We start from the raw sequence: 19,528 nt of genomic DNA, 5'->3' as shown, positions 1-19,528 counted from the left end.
CTAACTGGAGAATGGGTAAATATATTATTGTATATTCTTACAATGATATATCAAACTGCTATTTAAAAACTACTTGACTTTACCTGCAACAACTTCTATACACTTTAGGGACACAGTACTAGTGAACAAAATCTAGTCATTGAAGCTTACTTATATACTAACTGTGCAATTCTAATAAGCTAGAGATACAAAAGAGAAAAAATATGAAATATGCCCCTACATATGATATAATTCATCATAAGGAATTGTTTTTTAAGCATTTTTTAAAATATCCATAAATGTATATACATTAACAGGTTGTTGTATACATAAGAGACTAAAATATGAAAATAATGAATTACACTTTAAATTCACCAGTGCATAGTTTAATGACCATGACTTGAGAAAACCATGATTATCATAAATAATGTTGCTAGATTAGACAAAAGACTATAAATAAGAGATTCCTCTTATTCTTTATCACCTTAATTTATAGACACATCCTTAGTTGTCTATTTTGCTGTTAACTGTACACTCACTTGTTTTATACAGTATTCTGGAGAATTTTATGGCTTGTAATTAAGTAGGCAACCAACATTGAACACGAATTCTGATAAATTTTCTATAGTACTTACGTATTCCAAGCTAAAGCTTACATTTGAAGAATGACTGTACATGCATGAGTTTTCAACTTCAGGAGAAATACATACAGCTATTATGTGCCATAGGAATACTAGCTTGTAGAGAAAGTAGGAAATAAGAAGTCAGCTCATAAACATGTTCCATTATCTTTGTGATGGTTTACAACAGAGTTGGACACCAGTCACCAACTATACTATGAAATGTAGTTGAAGTACCCAACTCCAAAGTCAGCAGGCACCATCACAGACATTGACTCATGATTTGGTATGATTGTATCTGATGCTTTTCTGTTATAAATACTCTATAAACTGTAAGAATGACATCTGTTTTTCAAGACAGAACACAATACAACATAAAAAACCTGGCCTTTGTATCACTAAGAGAAACTAATTAATTTTGTTTCATCCTCCAAAGATATACCATCAAAGGAAGAAAATATCTCTATAATGAAAACAAAAGCTCTCTAGTTTCTCTGACTTATCTTCAGAATAGTGTTTCTGACCTTTTCTTAAAACTTTAACCATCACAAGGAAATCAGTGGGAAGGGAGTCATGTGCTAAACGAGTAGTTAAAGGGCAGAAAGATCCATTGATGTGAAAGGGATTAGTGAAGAGTAGAAGAAAGGACCAGCCCCTCCCAGTTTGGGTGATCAAGTTTGGGATTAGTTATCTGGCAGAAACCCATATGCAATTAACAGTTCTGACATCAGGGTAGAAGCACATATAAAATACTCAGCTCTAAGGGAAGTTGGGCAGAGAAACCACTCAGGAATTTAAGGTACTGGTGAGAAGCTCTGTGGAGAGCAGGAGGACCCTGGCCAGAATTCCACTAGGATGTGGGAGTTTAGGCAAATTAACTTGCTTGAAATAGCTCCCAATTCTCCTTTCAAATCCATGGTTAAATGTTATTAGTGGTGATGACCTGCTAATGAGTGCTTTTGATAAATGAAATCCAGGATAAGTATTTTTATATGAATAGAAGTTTTTAATGAAGAAAACTCAATTATCAGGACAGTGGATATAATTATATGTGTTAGAAATGTCAATGTTTTAGAGATAAATTCCTCCTTTATTACTTGTTTGAAATGTCATTTTACATATAGGGATTTCATTTTGCAGGTGTTTTGGAAAGGGCTCATACCCTTTTTAAGAATACTGAAAAGAATTTGCATAACTCCATTTTGCTTTCTTATTTCAGCTGGATTTTTATTTAAGTACCTCAGTCTCCTCCATACAAAGGTCTGCAAGCCAGATCAATGTCCTGTACTCTTGCTTCCTGCAGAATGAAATCATACAAACTCTTCTTTCTGGAATCTATCTTCCTCCTACTGCTTTTTCAGCAGGCCTGGGCTCAATTTCCAAGGGAATGTGCAACTGTTGAGGCTTTGAGAAGTGGCATGTGTTGCCCAGACCTGTCCCTCTCATCTGGACCTGGGACAGACCGTTGTGGTTCATCATCAGGAAGGGGCAGGTGTGAGGCAGTGGCAGCAGACTCTCGACCTCACAGCCCCCATTACCCCCATGATGGGAGAGATGACCGGGAGAGCTGGCCCCTGCGGTTCTTCAATAGGACATGTCTCTGCAATGGCAACTTCTCAGGATACAACTGTGGCACTTGCAGACCTGGATGGAGAGGAACTGCCTGCAACCAGAAGGTTCTCACAGGTACATGGGGATATGAATGGGTGCACAGTCCTGAATGACACTCAAGGCTCTTCACAGGATCTTAAATCATTTCAGTTGGAGGAACACCTGCAAATCACAGACATAAACCCTCTCTTTTCTCAAGCTGAAGCTTAGAAAATTAAAGAAACTTGCTCAATCTAAAGTACTGGGACTGAATCTCAGATATTCTGATTAATAATAGTTCCTTCCAAAACATTTGTTGAGCAACCACTATATGCTGACTTGGAGGATGTTAGTTGTTATAGATTAGGTTCAGAAAGGTCAAGCCCATATATCTGGTAACTGGTAAACCACTAAGATCTCCCTAGCTCCTATATGTCATCTTCTTCAACAATATGTCCTGGCCTACAAAGAAATTTCTCACTGTGATAGTCAATTTCAAGCATTTTAGATAAGAACAAAAGTCTGTAGCCTAAGTAGCACTGTGTAATAAGGTATCAAACCGTAACACAGCGGTACTTGGTTGTTTTTCTGTGTGCCAGAGACTGGAGCAAGGGTTTAACAGACTATCTATTGAGTCCTTATTATGAGCCAGGCTTTGGTCTAATTGCTTTTGTGTGTGTGCTCTTTGATCGTTACTGCTTTGTAAAGCAGGTATTATTTTAATCCACACTTCACAGATGAAAAAATAAGCTTAGAAAAATGTATGAAAAGACATAAAACAATTCTCTGGCTTTAACCACTATGCTGAACCATCTGCCTCATTTTTGCAAAATTTATTATGCAAAAAATCAAAGAAAAATGCTGATCATGATCAGAAATAAATATGACAGAGTCAAAGAATCATAAAATCCTCACGTAAAGATAGTCATTAGAAACCATAACATTAATAGGAAAGATAAATACAGAGAAAATGGGAAAGGAAGAGAGAGAAAGCAGTTTAGAAGAAATGTTAGGGCTATTTTTAAAAGCATTTAGGCTGAGAATCCTTAATCCCAGAATCCAGAATGTTCCAAAATGTGAAGCATTTTTATCCCCAATGTGATTCCCAAAGTGGAAAATTTTATGCCACAAAGTTGTTTTATGTATAAAATTATTAAAACTGTTGTCTAAAACCGTCTTCAGTCTTTCATGTATATAAAATATACATGAAACAAATGTATTTGTGTTTAGATGTAGATTCTATCCCCAAGATATCTCATTATTTATAGTCTCACAAGTCTTACAAAATCCAACATGTGAAACACATCTGGTTCCAAGGATATGAGATGTTCAACTAGGAAAATCATTTATAACTGATTTGAACATCAGCTCATGTAACCATTAATAGAGAACTGAGATATGTGTGTTATAATATGACTGTGCTCATTCTCTACCAATCCTCACAGGTAGATACATTTATGTCTGATTTACTTTATCCTTCAAAGTCAGGAGAAATCTTCTGGACTTAAGTACAGAGGAAAGGAGTCACCTTGTCCAGGCCCTGGATATGGCAAAGCACACAACTCACCCTCAATTTGTCATTGCCACCAGGAGGTCAGAAGAAATACTGGGACCAGATGGTAACACACCACAATTTGAAAACATTTCCATTTATAACTATTTTGTTTGGACACACTATTATTCGGTCAAAAAGACCTTCCTTGGGGCACAGCAAGAAAGCTTTGGAGGAGTGGATTTCTCTCATGAAGGACCAGCTTTTCTCACATGGCACAGGTACCACCTACTGCAGTTGGAGAGAGACATGCAGGTATGCATGAAACTTCAGTTTTAGGTTCTTTACAGAAGAGGTGCCCTATGTGTAAAGTCATTTTAATTCACTGTTGTTTGGCTAGATGCCTTTGACATCTAGCTAAGTTTTGCCCCATACTGATTACTTACTTATTAATTAAACTTGATCTTTTGTGAAGTTAAAAGAAAGAAATGCCAATGATGAGAAAGCCAATTGAGAGACATTTTTCAATATGAATTACTCAAGCAGTAGAGTGCGTGCCTAGCAAGCATGAGACCCTGAGTTCAAATCCCAGTGCCACCAAAAAAAAATGTTGTGATGGGTATGAATTAAAAGTTTGGAACTACTCTACTGCTTGAAAGTTGAAAAAAAAGTGACTCATGAAATTTGAAACAAAAGAATCTCATTTTGCATTTCTTTCTTCTCTACTGAAAATAGCAGATGCCCCCTTCTGCTCTGAATAAAATAAGTGTATATATACCTCTCAATCTTCCTACTCCCAAATATATACCTCAGCACACCAGTTGATGCTTCTTTCCCATATGGTATAGAGTTTAAATCAAGGACAAATTCTTTCTCATTTAGATTGTCATATTTTCCCACAGATGAAATCTATCTAAAATCATCTCATCACTATTTGAAATGATGGATATGTTCATTTTTCGACTCTAGTAATCGTTTCTTTATATATATGCATCACAATATATCATATTATTGTGTGCCTTAAGTATATACAATTTCTAAAAAGACAAAAAGGTATTTCAATCTGGCATTAATTTTAATTAAAAGATATTGGCTTTTTTGGTATAAGTGAGCCACAGCTCAGTTATTCATGCTTGTTTTTATAAGCAGTTATACTCAACATAAACTAAGTACCTGGTAACATAGATAACTTGTTATTTCTTTTGCCAACTTCTCTCTATTTCTTGAGAAAAGTATTGTCCTATTAAAAGAAAAGTATAAATGACTAGATCTCAAGTAGAAAAAATCCATAAACTAAGCTTATTTCCTGTGTGAAGTAATAGTAATGAATTTCTACCCCCAAGTTAAAATCTAAAAGCTAACTAAAAAAGGTCTGAGACAGAAAAGGTATTCATACTCCTTTATTGATTTGCCTTATACTTATGACAGCATTATTTCAAGGAAAAAAAATTGTGTGAGGAGACAATTAATTCACTAAAATTCAAGGTAAGATATTTGAATGCAGTCTATCCTCAAAGTACTTTGAGAATGATTAAATGAATTCATCCTGTACTCTGAACATCACATTTTATAGCTCTGATTAGAAGTAAGACATTTAGTAGATTATGAGTGGATAAATCTGTCATTTGTAATTGACTCTAGATCTTCATGCTTTCAAGTCACTTTCCCATGGGCACGCCAGAATGAAAGGGCAGGTGAAAAGTATTTAAAAGCCTCAATGTTGCCTTTGTAAACTTCAACCTCAATGACTTACATTTTTAAAACCCAGCAGCACAAGGCATTCAACAAATTACAATCTAAATATAATGCACAGCTAAAATGCCACGTGAATATGCTCTGGCTCCCAAATGTCAGTTGCTGAACTAAATCTGATTCTTAATGATCCCTTGGAAGCTGTCACTAATTTTTGTGAACCATAATGATGGTTTTTAAATGACGAATACAAATCCTTAGAGATCAATAATTGGGGATGCCTTGGAAAGTATTTGAGCTTCTAAAACACTCAAGGATAAAGAAATGCTTTCTAAAAAAAGGATTCAAAGTGAAAAAGCAAAATGTTCTGAGTATTTTTGAGAGGTAAAAACAATAGCAGTCCTTACATTTAAATGTCATACTCTGGTAGAGCACCTGCTTAGCAAGGACAAAACTGTGAGCCCCGTCCCCCCAAAAAAGATGTGAATTAACAAGTAAATATATATGTTTTTAAGGGACACAATAAAATATGCATGTGATATTCTTTTTTATTGTTACACTGGGTGGAGGTACATTGTGGCCTTTACAAAAGATCTTACAATGTATCAAATACATCATACTTGAATTCACCCCCTCCACCTCTCTCCTTTCTCCCCTCACTCCTCCTGTTCCTGGAATGGTTTCAACAGGTATCATTTGTGCATTTACATGCATGTGTACACATTTTTTGTACTGTATTCACCGTCCTACCCACTTTCCCTGCCACCCCTCTTTTCCCACTGGTACCAACCACCCTTCCCCAGGACAAGACCTGTTCTCTGATTTTGTAGAAGAAAAAGAAAACAAGAAGAAAATGACGTTTTTGCTTATTTGAGATAAAGGCATGTGACCTTTAACCCAGCCCTTTTTTTTTTTTTAATGTGAGATCAGTTCTAAACAGAAACTGGATCTTTGGTCTACAAAAAAATACAGACTAGAGAAGTGATAAAAATACAGGCTAGAGAAGTGAGATCAGTTCTAAACAGAAATTGGATCTTTGGTCTACAAAAAAATACAGGCTAGAGAAGTGATAAAAATAGCAGCACACCTGCCTATCAAGTGTGAGGTCCTGAGTTCAAACCCCAGTACCACCAAAAAAATTAAAATCATAAAGAAAATAGGGACAAAGATTTATTCTGCTTCTGCTTAGTATCTGCTATCCATATGCATTTCAGGCAGAAGCCTGAGTCTTACTAGTATAGATTCTGGAGCTGGGGTCTCCAAACATAATATCTTTAGTGTCCAGACAGATAAGCATGAATCAGACTGTGTGATTTATGACCAACCAACATCTGGCTATAGATATTCAAACTAAACTATAAATGAAAATAATAAAAAAACAATGCTCCAAAAAGAAATTTCAAGACTAGAGCTGACACTATCAAACTGAGTTTATGATGCTTAAATAAAAATAGGAAAGTGGAAAAAAGGTGAAAATGTCCAAGAGTGGATATTATTAGGGATAGTTTTGGTATATCATCTGCCAGGAAAGAGGTTTCTCCCAAAAATCATTCACAGAAATTTCTCCATTTTAAGAGTTGACCTTCATTCCCTCCAGTGGCTACATGTCTCCTCACAGTAAATTACAAGCTATGTTAAATAAGGATTTTACCTCCTCTGGGCTCTTCAGACAACACTGAGGTACTAACTGGACCCTTAGTGGCTAAAAGAGCTAAAAGAAATAGACAATCAGAGACAAAAACAAGCAAAAGGATGAATGTGAATTTAACCAGTGACTACTAACAGAGTTTCTGTGATCTAGGAAATGTTACAGGAGCCCTCTTTCTCCCTTCCTTACTGGAATTTTGCAACTGGGAAAAACATCTGTGATGTCTGCACCGATGACATGATGGGGTCAAGAAGCAACTTTGATTCCACTCTCATAAGCCCCAACTCCATCTTTTCTCAATGGCGAGTGGTCTGTGAATCCTTGGAAGATTATGATACCTTGGGAACACTTTGTAACAGTAAGTTCCAAATGACTAGCAGTCAGAATTCCTTACTAGATAAACAGATTAACTATGCTACCCAGAATGCCATTCATTCAACTAAGGACTTCGGAATAAAATCTACTATTGCAGTAGAGAATCGATGTGCACATAATCATTGAGTGCCTAAGACATTCAAAGCAATCTTTAAGGTACTCAGGGAAAACAGAAAATCCCTGTATATTTTTTTACATTGTTTATCTTGAGTAGTTTGGTCAGTGTGTTGCCAACTTTCTTAGTTTTGAAATATCTAGTTGTACAAGTTAATCTTCTTAGCATACTGTACACTGCTTAGTAGTCATATGTCTTGGGTTGGAATTACAAAGAAAACTTTTCCCATGAAAATTTGAAATATGCAAAAGAGTTGGAAATGCTCTGGGAAAAAGGAAGGAAAGAAAGGAGAAAGAGAGGCAGAGAGGGAGGGATAGAAAGAGGAAGGAAGGGAGGGAGAGAGGGAGGGATGAAGGGAGTGAGGGAAAAGTAAAGGAAAAAGAAAGGGAGGATGGAGGGAAGGAGGAAGAAATGGAGGGGGAAAAAAGAAGAGAGGGAGGGGAGGGTAACAGGGAGGAAAGAAAACTTCTTTACACTTACTCAGCCAAGAATTAAAGATAATACAGAGAATACCTTTCAGAAAAGAATGATACTGTAGCAGGTGAGGTCTTCAGGCTGTTTTTCAGCTCTCCCAAAGCGAATGTAAGGGAATGAAGGTCTAGCCAGTTGTGCTAGCATCCTTTCTCAGATGTCTCTGTCACAAGTCAAGTTTAAGTTACACGTGAGTCGTTCATGAGCTTCTCATTTCCTTCTGTAAACCACATTATTACCTATTCTAGTGCAACTAACGCAAAGTCTTATTCATTGGAGTTATCTGACCTATCTTATTTTCTTCTTCAGACATTTCTGTCTATTCTCAAAATTTGTTCTTCCATATGAAAACTAGAAGCACTGGAAATTATTTTTATTGTTACACTTATAACATTGTGTACATATTGTATGCATCAAAAATTAAATTACTTTTAAACTTTAAAGAGAATATTTTATACTTGATCTTAGCCAAAAGACCAAGAAGCCAGAGGAACTAGGTGTACTTCTTTCACTATTAGAAGATTGCTTAGCTGTGTAAAGATATAAGAAATGCAATGGTCTGTGAAATTTTTCTCTGTGGAAGTTTAAAAATTAGAATAAATTCTTATGTGTTTGGTTAGCAACCACCTTGTGGCATAGAAATGAAATCAAGGATCAGGATATCTTCAAATGCTAAAATGTGTATCTCCTTTGACCAACTTATTATAGTTGAGCCTGGGAGTTTTTCATACACGTTCCAGTCCTGCTGATGACTGCATACTAAAAAAGCACAAATTAAATGGGTAAATAAGTTATTCTATTGTAGAGAAGAAGAAAAGTAATGATATTTTATTTTCGTTACAGTTTTTCTTGTCAGTTAATCAGTCTCATAATTCAGAGACATATTTTCATTAAAAAATACTTATTAAGGTTTAAATAAATTTTAGATCACCCTTTGTTACAGTTCAAGATATAAAACCAAGCATTTTAGTTATTAAGCAAAGCAGAGAAAAAAAGGAACTAAACTTTTATCCAGTACATATTATGTGTGTGATATAGTATGACATGCTTTATGGTATTCTATTCAGTCCTCATAAAAATTCTTTATTCTCTCTTCTTTGCTTCTTGGAAAATCTTACTCATTTCTGTGATTTCATTGATGATTTTTTCCAGAAGACTTTTAACATGTACACTTTTAGACCAATCCTTGTCTTCCCTATGCTTGTTGTATAAAACTGAGTATACTAAAAACATGAATTACTGACATCTAACATTTTTCTGGCCATTAAAATATCATCTTTGATTCATCATATGAAAAACTCTGTTCCTTCTTCACAATACTTCTTAAAGCTATCTTCTCCTTCAGACATTTAGAGCTGGAATTCTGAATTCCACAGAACTCTGATCCGTAAGATGTTAATAGGTGCCCTGGCAGAAGTTTTCCCTGTGCAAACAAATTTAAAATTCACTGGGATAAAGTTAAACTGGCTCAGCTAGGCTCTTTTCTATCAGAATTCTCTACTATGAAATGGCATGTTACCAATGCTTTTCTTCATGAGATTAATTGATAACTTTCAGAATAGTAATCCTCAAAATATCAGCTTAAACAAGTTAAAGGAACATGAGTTGAAATTGCAGTGCTATCTTTTCCAGTGCAGAGTATTATTTTCCTTGTGCTTGGAGGGCATATGTGTTTCTCTCTGGAATGGAAAGATGCAACATGTTCCTAACCAATCTCCTCTTCTCCCATCAATGTAAGGCATTAATTTCTCCCTGCTTCCTAATGAAGTAACTATAACTTTCTCATCTCAGTACTTGATTCCTTCACAATAGGACTCTCATCTAATACTCCATCATTCCTACAGTCCACTGTGCTCCTATACTGCCCTGTCCTTCAAGCAGTCACCTTTCCAAACAGATCCCTTCTCACAGCTAGCATGAACTCTTTATTCAAGAATATTTACCAAATAACTTCTCAACCCCTAAAAAATGCCAAGCACTGTGCCGAAATCAAGGGATTCACTGGTGAGCTAGAACATAGGGGGTTCTTGTTCTAATATATAATTGATTATTGTTATTAATGGAAGAAAGCTTATCATCTCTTGATACCTCCTATAGACTATTTTGTAAAATTTCTGCTAGTTTATCTGTGGAAATTCTCCTCAATCCTTCAGGGTTCTTTGTAAATCTATTCTTTATGAAGTCTTTCAGAAGCCATCTGACTGGAAAGGGTCTTTCTCCCTCTCTCTCGATTTCTCCCTTCCCCACTTTTCATCTCTTTCTCCCTCATTTAAGGCACCTATAACATGATCTATCCTTAGTATCACAGGTCTGTGTTTACTTGCTTGTTGCCGTCCTTCAAACAGCATAATTATTTATCACATTAATTGATTAAAATGTAGAAAAATGTGTGTGATTAAAGTATGTGCCACTTGCCAAAGAGATTTAGAGCCTTTTTTTAATTTTTATGAAGGCTTGAAAGTGATGGCATTTGGGTGCAAATTTTCATATAAATACATTTGAAATATGAAAAAAAATCATATAATACAGATTTCAGTTTGGAAATTAGGTTTGTGAGATTATTTTGATAAAATCAATTTCCATGGAATTCTCATTTTGATACATTCTTTATTATTTTTGCAGTGCTGGGGTTTGAACTAGGACCTACACCTTGAGCTACTCCACCATCCCTTTTTTGTGAAGGGTCTTTACTAGATAGGGTCTCGTGAACTATTTGCCCAGGCGGTCTTCAAACCATGATCCTTCTGATCTCTGCTTTCTGAGCAGCTAGAGTTATAGGCATGAGCCACTGGCACCTGGCATCATTTTGACACATTTTTGTGAAAAAACATATTATGCCAATTTAACAAATTCCAGTACATGCATCTGTTAGTATAATCATTTTCTCTTAGATATTTTTCCACTTATCGCAAAAGTAGGATATGGTAGCTTAGATTTCTTTTTTTCTCTTTAATACCACAAAGCATGCATTTAAAAATTTGTTTCCTACCAAACAGAATCTATTTTTTCATGTTATCTCTATGCATAACGTTGTAGAGAGCAACAAAAAGACCTGTAAACATTGTATAAATGTTTGCCTACCCCATTTTTCCCCAGGCACTGAAGGTGGGCCAATCAGGAGAAATCCAGCTGGAAACGTGGGTAGACCAATGGTGCAGCGTCTTCCTGCACCACAGGATGTTGCTCAGTGCTTGGAAGTTGGTGTATTTGACACACCTCCTTTTTATTCCAATTCTACAAACAGTTTCCGCAACACAGTGGAAGGCAAGTAAATGAAATTGGTGGTTTGAATTGATATTATTAGGAAAGTAAACTGAAGTACCCAAATTAGGACTCTATGAAAAACTTTGATTATTATATTGATCCTATGAGTTTATATAAATTGGGCTGCCTATTATGAATTGCTCAGTTTTCTCCTCAAAAATTAACTGTCTTAAAAAAAAGTATCAGATCATGGAACTTTAATTATCATAAGAGAAGCCATCAGAAATTATTTACCACACTTAAATACCTAAAAACTATTGAAATTCAAATTTCTGGCATCTATCTGACCAGTATGTATAATTATATATCAAGGTATAGCATTAACAAATAATATTCAAGGCAGTTATAAAAATGTTTCTTTAAAAAAATAGGAGTAACAATTTTTTTTAATTTCAAACAATTAGTAAAGTCTGGTTTGAACATGTTTTATTTAGGTTGTACCATCATGTAACTTTTTTTTAAAGGTCTATGAAAGTTTAAATTAGCATCTATTTATTTTTCATATGATTTCCTTATTTAACACTTTCAAGTATTTTAAAGCTGAAGAATCAAAGTCCAAATAGGTGAAATGACTTTCCCATGGTATTCAGTGAGTTAATGAGAAAGCACAAGTCAAATTCAAATTTCCCAAGTCCAGTCTCTTTGAAGAATAAATTTTGATTTCTCTATATCATGCTTGATATATATCTTAACTTTTTAAATGAATATAATTATATTTAATTTTATGATAAACTTGGTGCTGTCAAGAGTTAATTTAAATATAGCAGTACACATGTTAAATGTACCTCCACAAAAAATGGTATTAAACACAGGGACTCCTGCAAATTCTCTACCCCTTGAGGTATGCCCCCAGTTAGTTTGTTTTATTTGTATTTGAGATACAGTCTCTCTAACTTTGCTCCACCTGCCTCCATCTTCAGAGTCACTGATATTATAAGCATGTGTCACATACCCAGCTCTGATAATTATTTTTAATTCTCATCCCATTTATCATCAACATTGTATGCCATTATTACCTATCTTTATGCTTGTTTTAATTTTAATAACTATATAAAGCTGTATGTGCTGATTTCTAAAAGAATATGCAGGTTGTGTTTTATTAATGCCCAATCAGAAGATAAATTACATTGTTTTCCTGGCAGATTAAATGAAAAGACATGCCACATATATTATAGGCAATCTTTAAATGTTTTCTGAATCAAAAAAAATGAGGGAATAATTATATGAAAAATGAACAAATGAATGAATGAGGTAGTCTAACTATCAAACGAGCATTCAAGCCAGTGAAATGCTATGATAATTCCATCCCATGTCATCTTTATTTGTGACCCGTTAGGCATCTAGCCTCATCTTCTCTCTAATTTGTAGAGACATTTATCAAAAGTTAAATAAGTGTTTTGATAGTAGACTTTCCGGATATTTAAAACTAGCACAGGAATTGTAGGAAGTGCTGAAAATTTTAAATTTCCCCAAAAAATAATTTTCTAAAAATAAACATGCTGACAGTCATTCAAAAGGAGTAGGTTCAGAGACTGGGGTTCACATCCGGCAATTTAAGTTTCAGGACAGTCCGAACTGGTGCTCTCTCAATTTTGTCAGCAGCTTTTAGTAAACCCTGGAGATTTCTACTATTTATATTTCCATGTAGAATAGGGTCTGCCTTGTCAAAATACAATGTTCCATAAATTTTGACTGGTTTTCTTTGTAGGTTATTATTTTTAACCTAGAGGCTACATTTAGAATGTCATGCCACTAGCTTAAAACTAACCTAGTTCTGAGTACAGCAAGCAAATGTCATCAACCATTGATACAGAGAAGCAGTGCTATTATACTAAGGCAAAATTTAGCCTGACAAGCTTTAGAAAAATTGTTTCCTAATATAATCACTGCTGTTGACTTGAAAAAAAAATGAGATATGTACAATGTTTTCTACAATTCTTATCCTTACTTTTAAATCTAGGGTACAGTGATCCCACTGGAAAATATGACCCTGCTGTTCGAAGTCTTCACAATTTGGCCCATCTCTTCCTGAATGGAACAGGAGGACAAACACATTTGTCTCCAAATGATCCTATTTTTGTCCTCCTGCATACTTTCACTGATGCAGTCTTTGATGAATGGCTTAGGAGATATAATGCTGGTAAGTCATTTTCATATGCTTTTTTGCAGGCTCCGCAAAGGGAATCATTCTAATGGCATACTTATCAGTTAAGGCTAGCACATGATGCATAAAATCTCCTTAAAATAAGGATACAATAGTTAGACTATCTAGCCATTTCCAAATATTCAAAACCATTTTGAAATTGCCCAAGACCCTCAGAACAGTTATTTTAAGATAAAGCTTAACTATCATTCACTAGGACTAACCAAGTGATCCCTTCTCAGGTTTGTTATGCAGAGATAATAGCCACGTTACCCAAATTTATATTGTCCATATCTTCCAAAAAATACTTAAAAAGCAATGAGGAATAGGAAAACTTGGCAGAGTTCTTCTTTGATGTTCCTAAAGACTAAATATTTCATATCCCAAACCAGTTTTGAGTTTTATTACTTTATAACCTCACATAAATAGAAATTTTGTTCAACTTGAAAAGTTAATGATGATTTTTATATTTTGCCATAGGAAATCTCTTTTAAGTTCCTTTCAGTATATTTTCTAAAATATCATTTAAAAGACCTCTTTTTCTGCATTCCTGCTTAGCTAAGAGAATTTCGTTGCTTTTAAAACCATGAAAATGCTCCAACTAGTTAAAACATTGTAAATTTTTGTATTTTAAATTTTTTCCAAGCTTTGAATTTGTGCTTTTATTTTATCATGTACATTGACATCATGAGGTCATTTTCTTACTCTTACGTGCATGTGCATGCAAAGTCTCTACCTTAACCTACTCAGGACCATTCATGGATAGGTTGGTCAAAATAGTTTATTCCATCAGGAAATCATTTCAGAAAGAAGTAACTTATACACAAATACTAAATTTTCAGTCAGCTATGAATTCATTGATTGGAATTTCCCTTCCTAGTCCATGTGCATTTACACATTTAAATATAAGCACAATTAATAATCTACAATATACAGCATCCATAAAACAAGAAATCAAGATTTTGTGATGCAATCTGAGTACAGTGTTTTAGATTTTCACACTTCCCTAAACCTTTAAAATCATATTGCTTGCTTCCTAATCTCTAGCTATATTTCATTCACTTTTAACAAATTTCCTAAAGTTTTTCAAACATCTCTCTTTCTTATAATCTTAATTATCATTTTATGTATGTTTAGCTTGATTACTTTGTATCTAACAAATAAACTGGAATTAATAAATTTAGGAATTAGCAAAATCAACTTTTGTTAAACATATACTTCTGGGAACTACACAACAATGTACAAATTGTTATACATTGTTATACAGCCATCCAGGATGCCATGAATATTAACAATCTTTTCAGAGGAAATGGACAATTATAAATAATCTGGCAAGTCTCTTAAATATAGTTTTCTTTCAGTTGTGAAAGCATGTATTCCTTTGCCTTTTATATTTTCATTGAAACATAATTGTTTCACACTAATAACAATTTGTTAAGGATTTTCTGGATTCTAATCTAATGGTCATTGATGATCTACTGAAAAATACCTTTGCTCCTTATTTTCCTCCAGCCCCCTTTAATGAGTTTGATGTATAGCCTAAAGTTTCTCAGTTACCCTAGTAAGTAATGGGGAGAGAAAATACCACAAATGAAAAATATTCAATTGATCTATGAATATTTCTGATAAAATGTAGCTATAAAATTATAAGATAAGTAAATATAAATATTTACAAATCAAATGAAAGCTAAACCCATCAACTGCCTTCTTAAATATTCCACATGCCTAAAAATGTCTTTTGGAAAACAATGTCATAAAATAACCATGTAAGAAGCAAAAATAACAAACATTGGAAATTTTTCTAAAACTGTCCATAAAGCAGAAATAGTTTTTAAAATAAGCATAGGGGTAGAGAGTGTGATTATTTTTCAAAATGTATTAAAGGTTTTTATAGATATTGAATGCTATTCAAATTCATAGACATAGAATTAATTATTACGTTGAATGGAATAAGAATTACATTTTATAGCTAAAGGAAATTACAGTCATTCACATTATAATTTCCATTGAGGAACCCTCTTATTAAACATGAGATAGTGTAATACACACCATCAAACTCTAGTGACAGCAATGTTAGTTTCTATTCACTAACATTGTGGATCTGCATAATGTATAATCCAATTTCCCTCCTTTTTCTCAACTGGGAATTATGAACTAAGTTTTAAACACAGTGGCCCAGTTTAGTGCATTTTTTTTAACAAAAGAAGCAGTTTATACATGTCACAGACATATCTTTTACTTTACCTCTTGAGTCATGAAAGACAGGAAGAAATCACACATACCTATACAATTCCTTTCACTACTATTTCCAAGGCATTATTCTAGGTACTGAAGTAGAACACAAAACTCAGAAAAATATTTTCTCCTGTAACGTTCCTGCCTGTTGGTAGAAATAACAATAAGCAAATGTAAATAAATACCTACCATGTTAAGTGATGGAAAGTCTTTGTAGACAAATAAAAATCAGAAAGTTGGAGAAAGAGAGCACTAAATAGCTATATAGAAGAAGATCACCTCAAGAAAATAGAGCAAAAGGATCCAATGTGACTGGAACAGAGTGGGAGTGGGGGGAGAACAGTGAGATGGTAAGATCCAAAGGGAAATGAAGAGAGAGACTCAAGGTTGGGTTTAACATTAAGAGAGATGGGGAAGTTACATGACAACCCAATAGCTATTGTTATTTTTATTATTTATTCGTTCACTCATGTTAGCTTAACTTTATCACACAGCTGAAGCTGAATTGGGCTAAGGCTGTTCATCTCAAGATTCAATAGATATGTTTAATTGAAATTTTAAATGTTTATCTAAATTATTAACCTTAATGAGTAACTTTAACAAATAGCTACTAATAATATACTAACATATGAGTTCCTTAAAGACAGAAGTTTAAGGGGTTTTTTTTCTATTTTTTTTTCCAGTGCTACAGCCCCAATGTCTAGACCAGTGCCTAGCACTAGTAGGTGTTGAATAAATTTTAATAAATAAATATTTAACTAGCTTTAATACACAGTATATTTAAAGTAACAAAAATATAAACACTTTTGCCATTTCTAAGATCAGTTGCTCTTCAGACTCGATGCTAAAGCATCCCACTAAGATTCACAGGACAACAGTGACTTTTGAGGCAATAACACCTCATGCAAGCAGGCAATCCACACCTTGCTGGACTCCTCACATAAGCCAGGTCTTCTAAATATATTCCCATTAGCGTCCTGCTCCAATGCACTTCCAACTCTGGTTTTATGACACTCAATTTTGTATTTAATTGTACTTAAATAAATATAGAACAAACAGCAATAAAAAGAACAAATCTTTTGCTACAGAGAACCTACCATTCAGAAACTCAATATAAAAATAAATGTTTTGTATTTTAATGGGTTAGATATACATAGAAAGACATGAGTCGGTAAGAAGTAAATTGAATTCTAGATATTTGATTCAAATTTTTAAGCATCTTTTCAGTAACTATAAAAACCTGGAAATAATTTAAGATTGATTCCTCTAAAAGCAAACAGAGAAAAAGACAAATATTAAGCAGAAATATTCAGAGTAAGGGCAACCACCAATAAATATACCATCTCCCAAATTTAAATTATAGACAATACTACAGCAAATTAAAGCTTTATCTCCTTTGGTTTTGAAAATAAGTTTAACAAGTTTTATAAAATTTGTTTCTTTAATCTAAAAATAGAACAATTGACAATCATCATAGATGTCACAATACTAACATTGTTCCCTTTTAAACATTCTTTTTCTATTAAGTGATATGCTGGTGCTACATGCAAAGAATTTGAACTTTGTTCTGTGTGATTCCCTACTCTCCTGCAGTGATGCTTTTTTATGTCTTTATTCAGTGTAAAATATTAGAAACATCTTTTTCATGTTCTTCTTGAATATGGGACACCTTCAGAATATAATGATATTAATGTTAACTTTGTATCTATTAACAATTATCTTTGACACATTTTAGATATATCCACATTCCCATTGGAGAATGCCCCTATTGGACATAATAGACAATATAATATGGTACCATTCTGGCCTCCAGTTACCAACACAGAAATGTTTGTTACTGCTCCAGACAACCTGGGATATACTTATGAAGTTCAGTGGGCAAGTGAGTGTTGAAAATGTGTTTTTACTGTGATATTTTCCTAAAGCAAATCTTACAACTTCAAAGTAATCACAGTATTCTGAAGCTTATGTTTTCCATTTGGATATGAAGCTCTCACTTGGATCTTGTTCAGGGATAAAGACAGGGAATTTAACATTTACACAGAGCTCTTGCTGACCTGATACTAAACTGACTATACAGCAGTCTATCTCATTTAATCCTCACAATGTTTCGAGGGGGGTATTTTATTTCTCATTTTGCAAATAAGGAATCTTAGGCTTAGGTTAATTCTCAAAGATCATGTTTCTGGCAAGGGGAGAGAATGAGTTTGAGCTTAAGCCCATGTAATAGACCCCAATTTTTCTCCTATACCATGTCCCCTCCGTTTACTTATAAATAAGGATGGATTGAGATAATCTAAAGTTTCTTTTTCTGAGATTTTGAAATTCAGTACTATCTTGTTCGATTTTAAATCTTTCTCCCCAGGTGTGGGTGTAATCCCAGCTACTTTAGACAGAGGAAACAAAATTCTGTGTTCAACAGCAGCCAGGCAAAGATAGAGAAACCCCATCTAAAAAAACAAAAAGGGCTGGATAGATGGCTCAATAGTAACAATTTGTGGTAATCAAACACAAGACCCTATGTTCAATCCCCAATATAGAAAAATATATATATCTTTCTCAGCAAAGGCAGTGGAGTATCATGGATTTTGAAAAGCCTGAGCTCCAAAACTGGTTGTTCTTCCTACTAACCAAGTAGTGACCTTGGTTGAAGGACTTGAAGGCTTTGAGTCATCATTTCTTCACCTTTAAAATGGAAATAATAACAGTTCCATTATGTACTCTCACTAAAAGAAATTAGAAAGAACCTTCATGATAACAGATGCTAGGTTTAAGCAATGTGGCTTAAAAAGCTAAAAATGGAGATTTCTGTCAAAGTGCCTGGAATAGTGCCTTAGTTTGGAATGTTCACTATTTGGTGGAGACTTTTAATATTAATATTTGTACTCTTATTTTATTTTTCAAATAGGTCAGAATTTTAGTATACCTGAGATCATTACCATAGCAGTAGTTGCTGCTTTATTATTGGTAGCAGTCCTTTTTGTGGGTGCTTCTTGTCTGATTCGTGCCAGAAACAACATGGATGAAGCTAATCAGCCCCTCCTCAATGACCACTGCCAACACTATGCTGAAGAATATGAAAAACTCCAGAATCCTAATCAGTCTAGGGTCTGATGACATACCACCTGATCTTCCATGCATTAGTATCAAGAAATAACCTTATTAAAAAGTAATAGATTGAGTTACTAACTGCATTTTGTTTTGCTTTGTTACTTTTTTTTTTCTTTTAGAGGCATTGTTGGGATTGAGTCATGATTTTTCAGAGTTGTTAATTCAGAATCTTTTCAATGAGTTGTAATTTTCAGCTCTATTTATAATGGCAGGATGTACCAACTCCGTGATATTTAAGGAGATACTGTGGTCATCTTCAGTATGCTTTAAAGGTTGACTGTATGATATAAATAAGCTGCTATTCTTTGTTTATTTGCAAAGGAAAATAAATTTGACAACAAACCTCTGTTTAAAATGCATGTATAGGAATTTCTACAATGTTAAAAATGCAAATACATTTCCATTATTGATATTGTTCTACAGATATAAAGGCAGCCACATTTATTAGCTCAAATAAATGATGTGAAGTTATAAATAAATGGAATTTTGATTAGCTTTTTCAAGTTGGTCTTCTCATTAGGGTATCAGCATACATTAATCTCAGGCTCAAGGACACAACAAAATCACAGTTCGTCACACTTTGGCGAGGTGAAAACTTCACTTTGTTAAAAGACAATGGGTATTGGTCTGTTCATCACTACATTTCCCTAACCTCTCAATTTATTGAAGAAGGAAGAACCCTTCGTACATTTTACCATCTATTTCCTCTTCTAGAATATTAGAGGTTCACAGAGAAAGAATGAAGTCAGATAACATGCTTCAAGGAGTTTCATAAATAGTATTCTATTCATGG

General features: G+C 34.1%; 1 protein-coding gene across 2 annotated transcripts; it reads left to right on the top strand.

The window, feature by feature from the left end:
* The first annotated feature begins 1,314 nt into the window (after positions 1-1,314).
* Positions 1,315-19,214, top strand: Tyrp1 (tyrosinase related protein 1). Of its 2 annotated transcripts, XM_074051869.1 has the most exons (8): positions 1,315-1,398; positions 1,819-2,285; positions 3,674-3,996; positions 7,175-7,379; positions 11,079-11,246; positions 13,207-13,386; positions 17,360-17,506; positions 18,533-19,214. In XM_074051869.1, exons 2-8 carry the CDS (start codon positions 1,877-1,879, stop codon positions 18,736-18,738), a joined length of 1,638 nt encoding a protein of 545 aa, XP_073907970.1. In that variant the 5' UTR covers positions 1,315-1,398; positions 1,819-1,876; the 3' UTR covers positions 18,739-19,214. The 2 variants fall into 2 exon arrangements, with proteins under 2 accessions (XP_073907970.1, XP_020041611.1); XM_020186022.2 differs by lacking the exon at positions 1,315-1,398 and having other exon boundaries at positions 1,422-2,285.
* The last annotated feature ends 314 nt before the right edge of the window (positions 19,215-19,528 follow it).

The sequence above is a fragment of the Castor canadensis genome, chromosome 13, assembly GCF_047511655.1.
Source record: "Castor canadensis chromosome 13, mCasCan1.hap1v2, whole genome shotgun sequence".
Classification (NCBI taxonomy): domain Eukaryota; kingdom Metazoa; phylum Chordata; class Mammalia; order Rodentia; family Castoridae; genus Castor; species Castor canadensis.
The sequence above is the reverse complement of the archived record's forward strand: the minus strand, read 5'-3'. Positions and strand labels throughout refer to the sequence as shown.

Excerpts from the sequence above, each read along its gene's own strand:
- Tyrp1 (XM_074051869.1), top strand. The coding sequence starts at position 1,877 with ATGTCCTGTACTCTTGCTTCCTGCAGAATGAAATCATACAAACTCTTC. Across the intron at positions 2,286-3,673 it reads CAACCAGAAGGTTCTCACAG|TCAGGAGAAATCTTCTGGAC; the intron begins GTACATGGGGAT and ends TATCCTTCAAAG. Across the intron at positions 11,247-13,206 it reads TTTCCGCAACACAGTGGAAG|GGTACAGTGATCCCACTGGA; the intron begins GCAAGTAAATGA and ends TTTTAAATCTAG.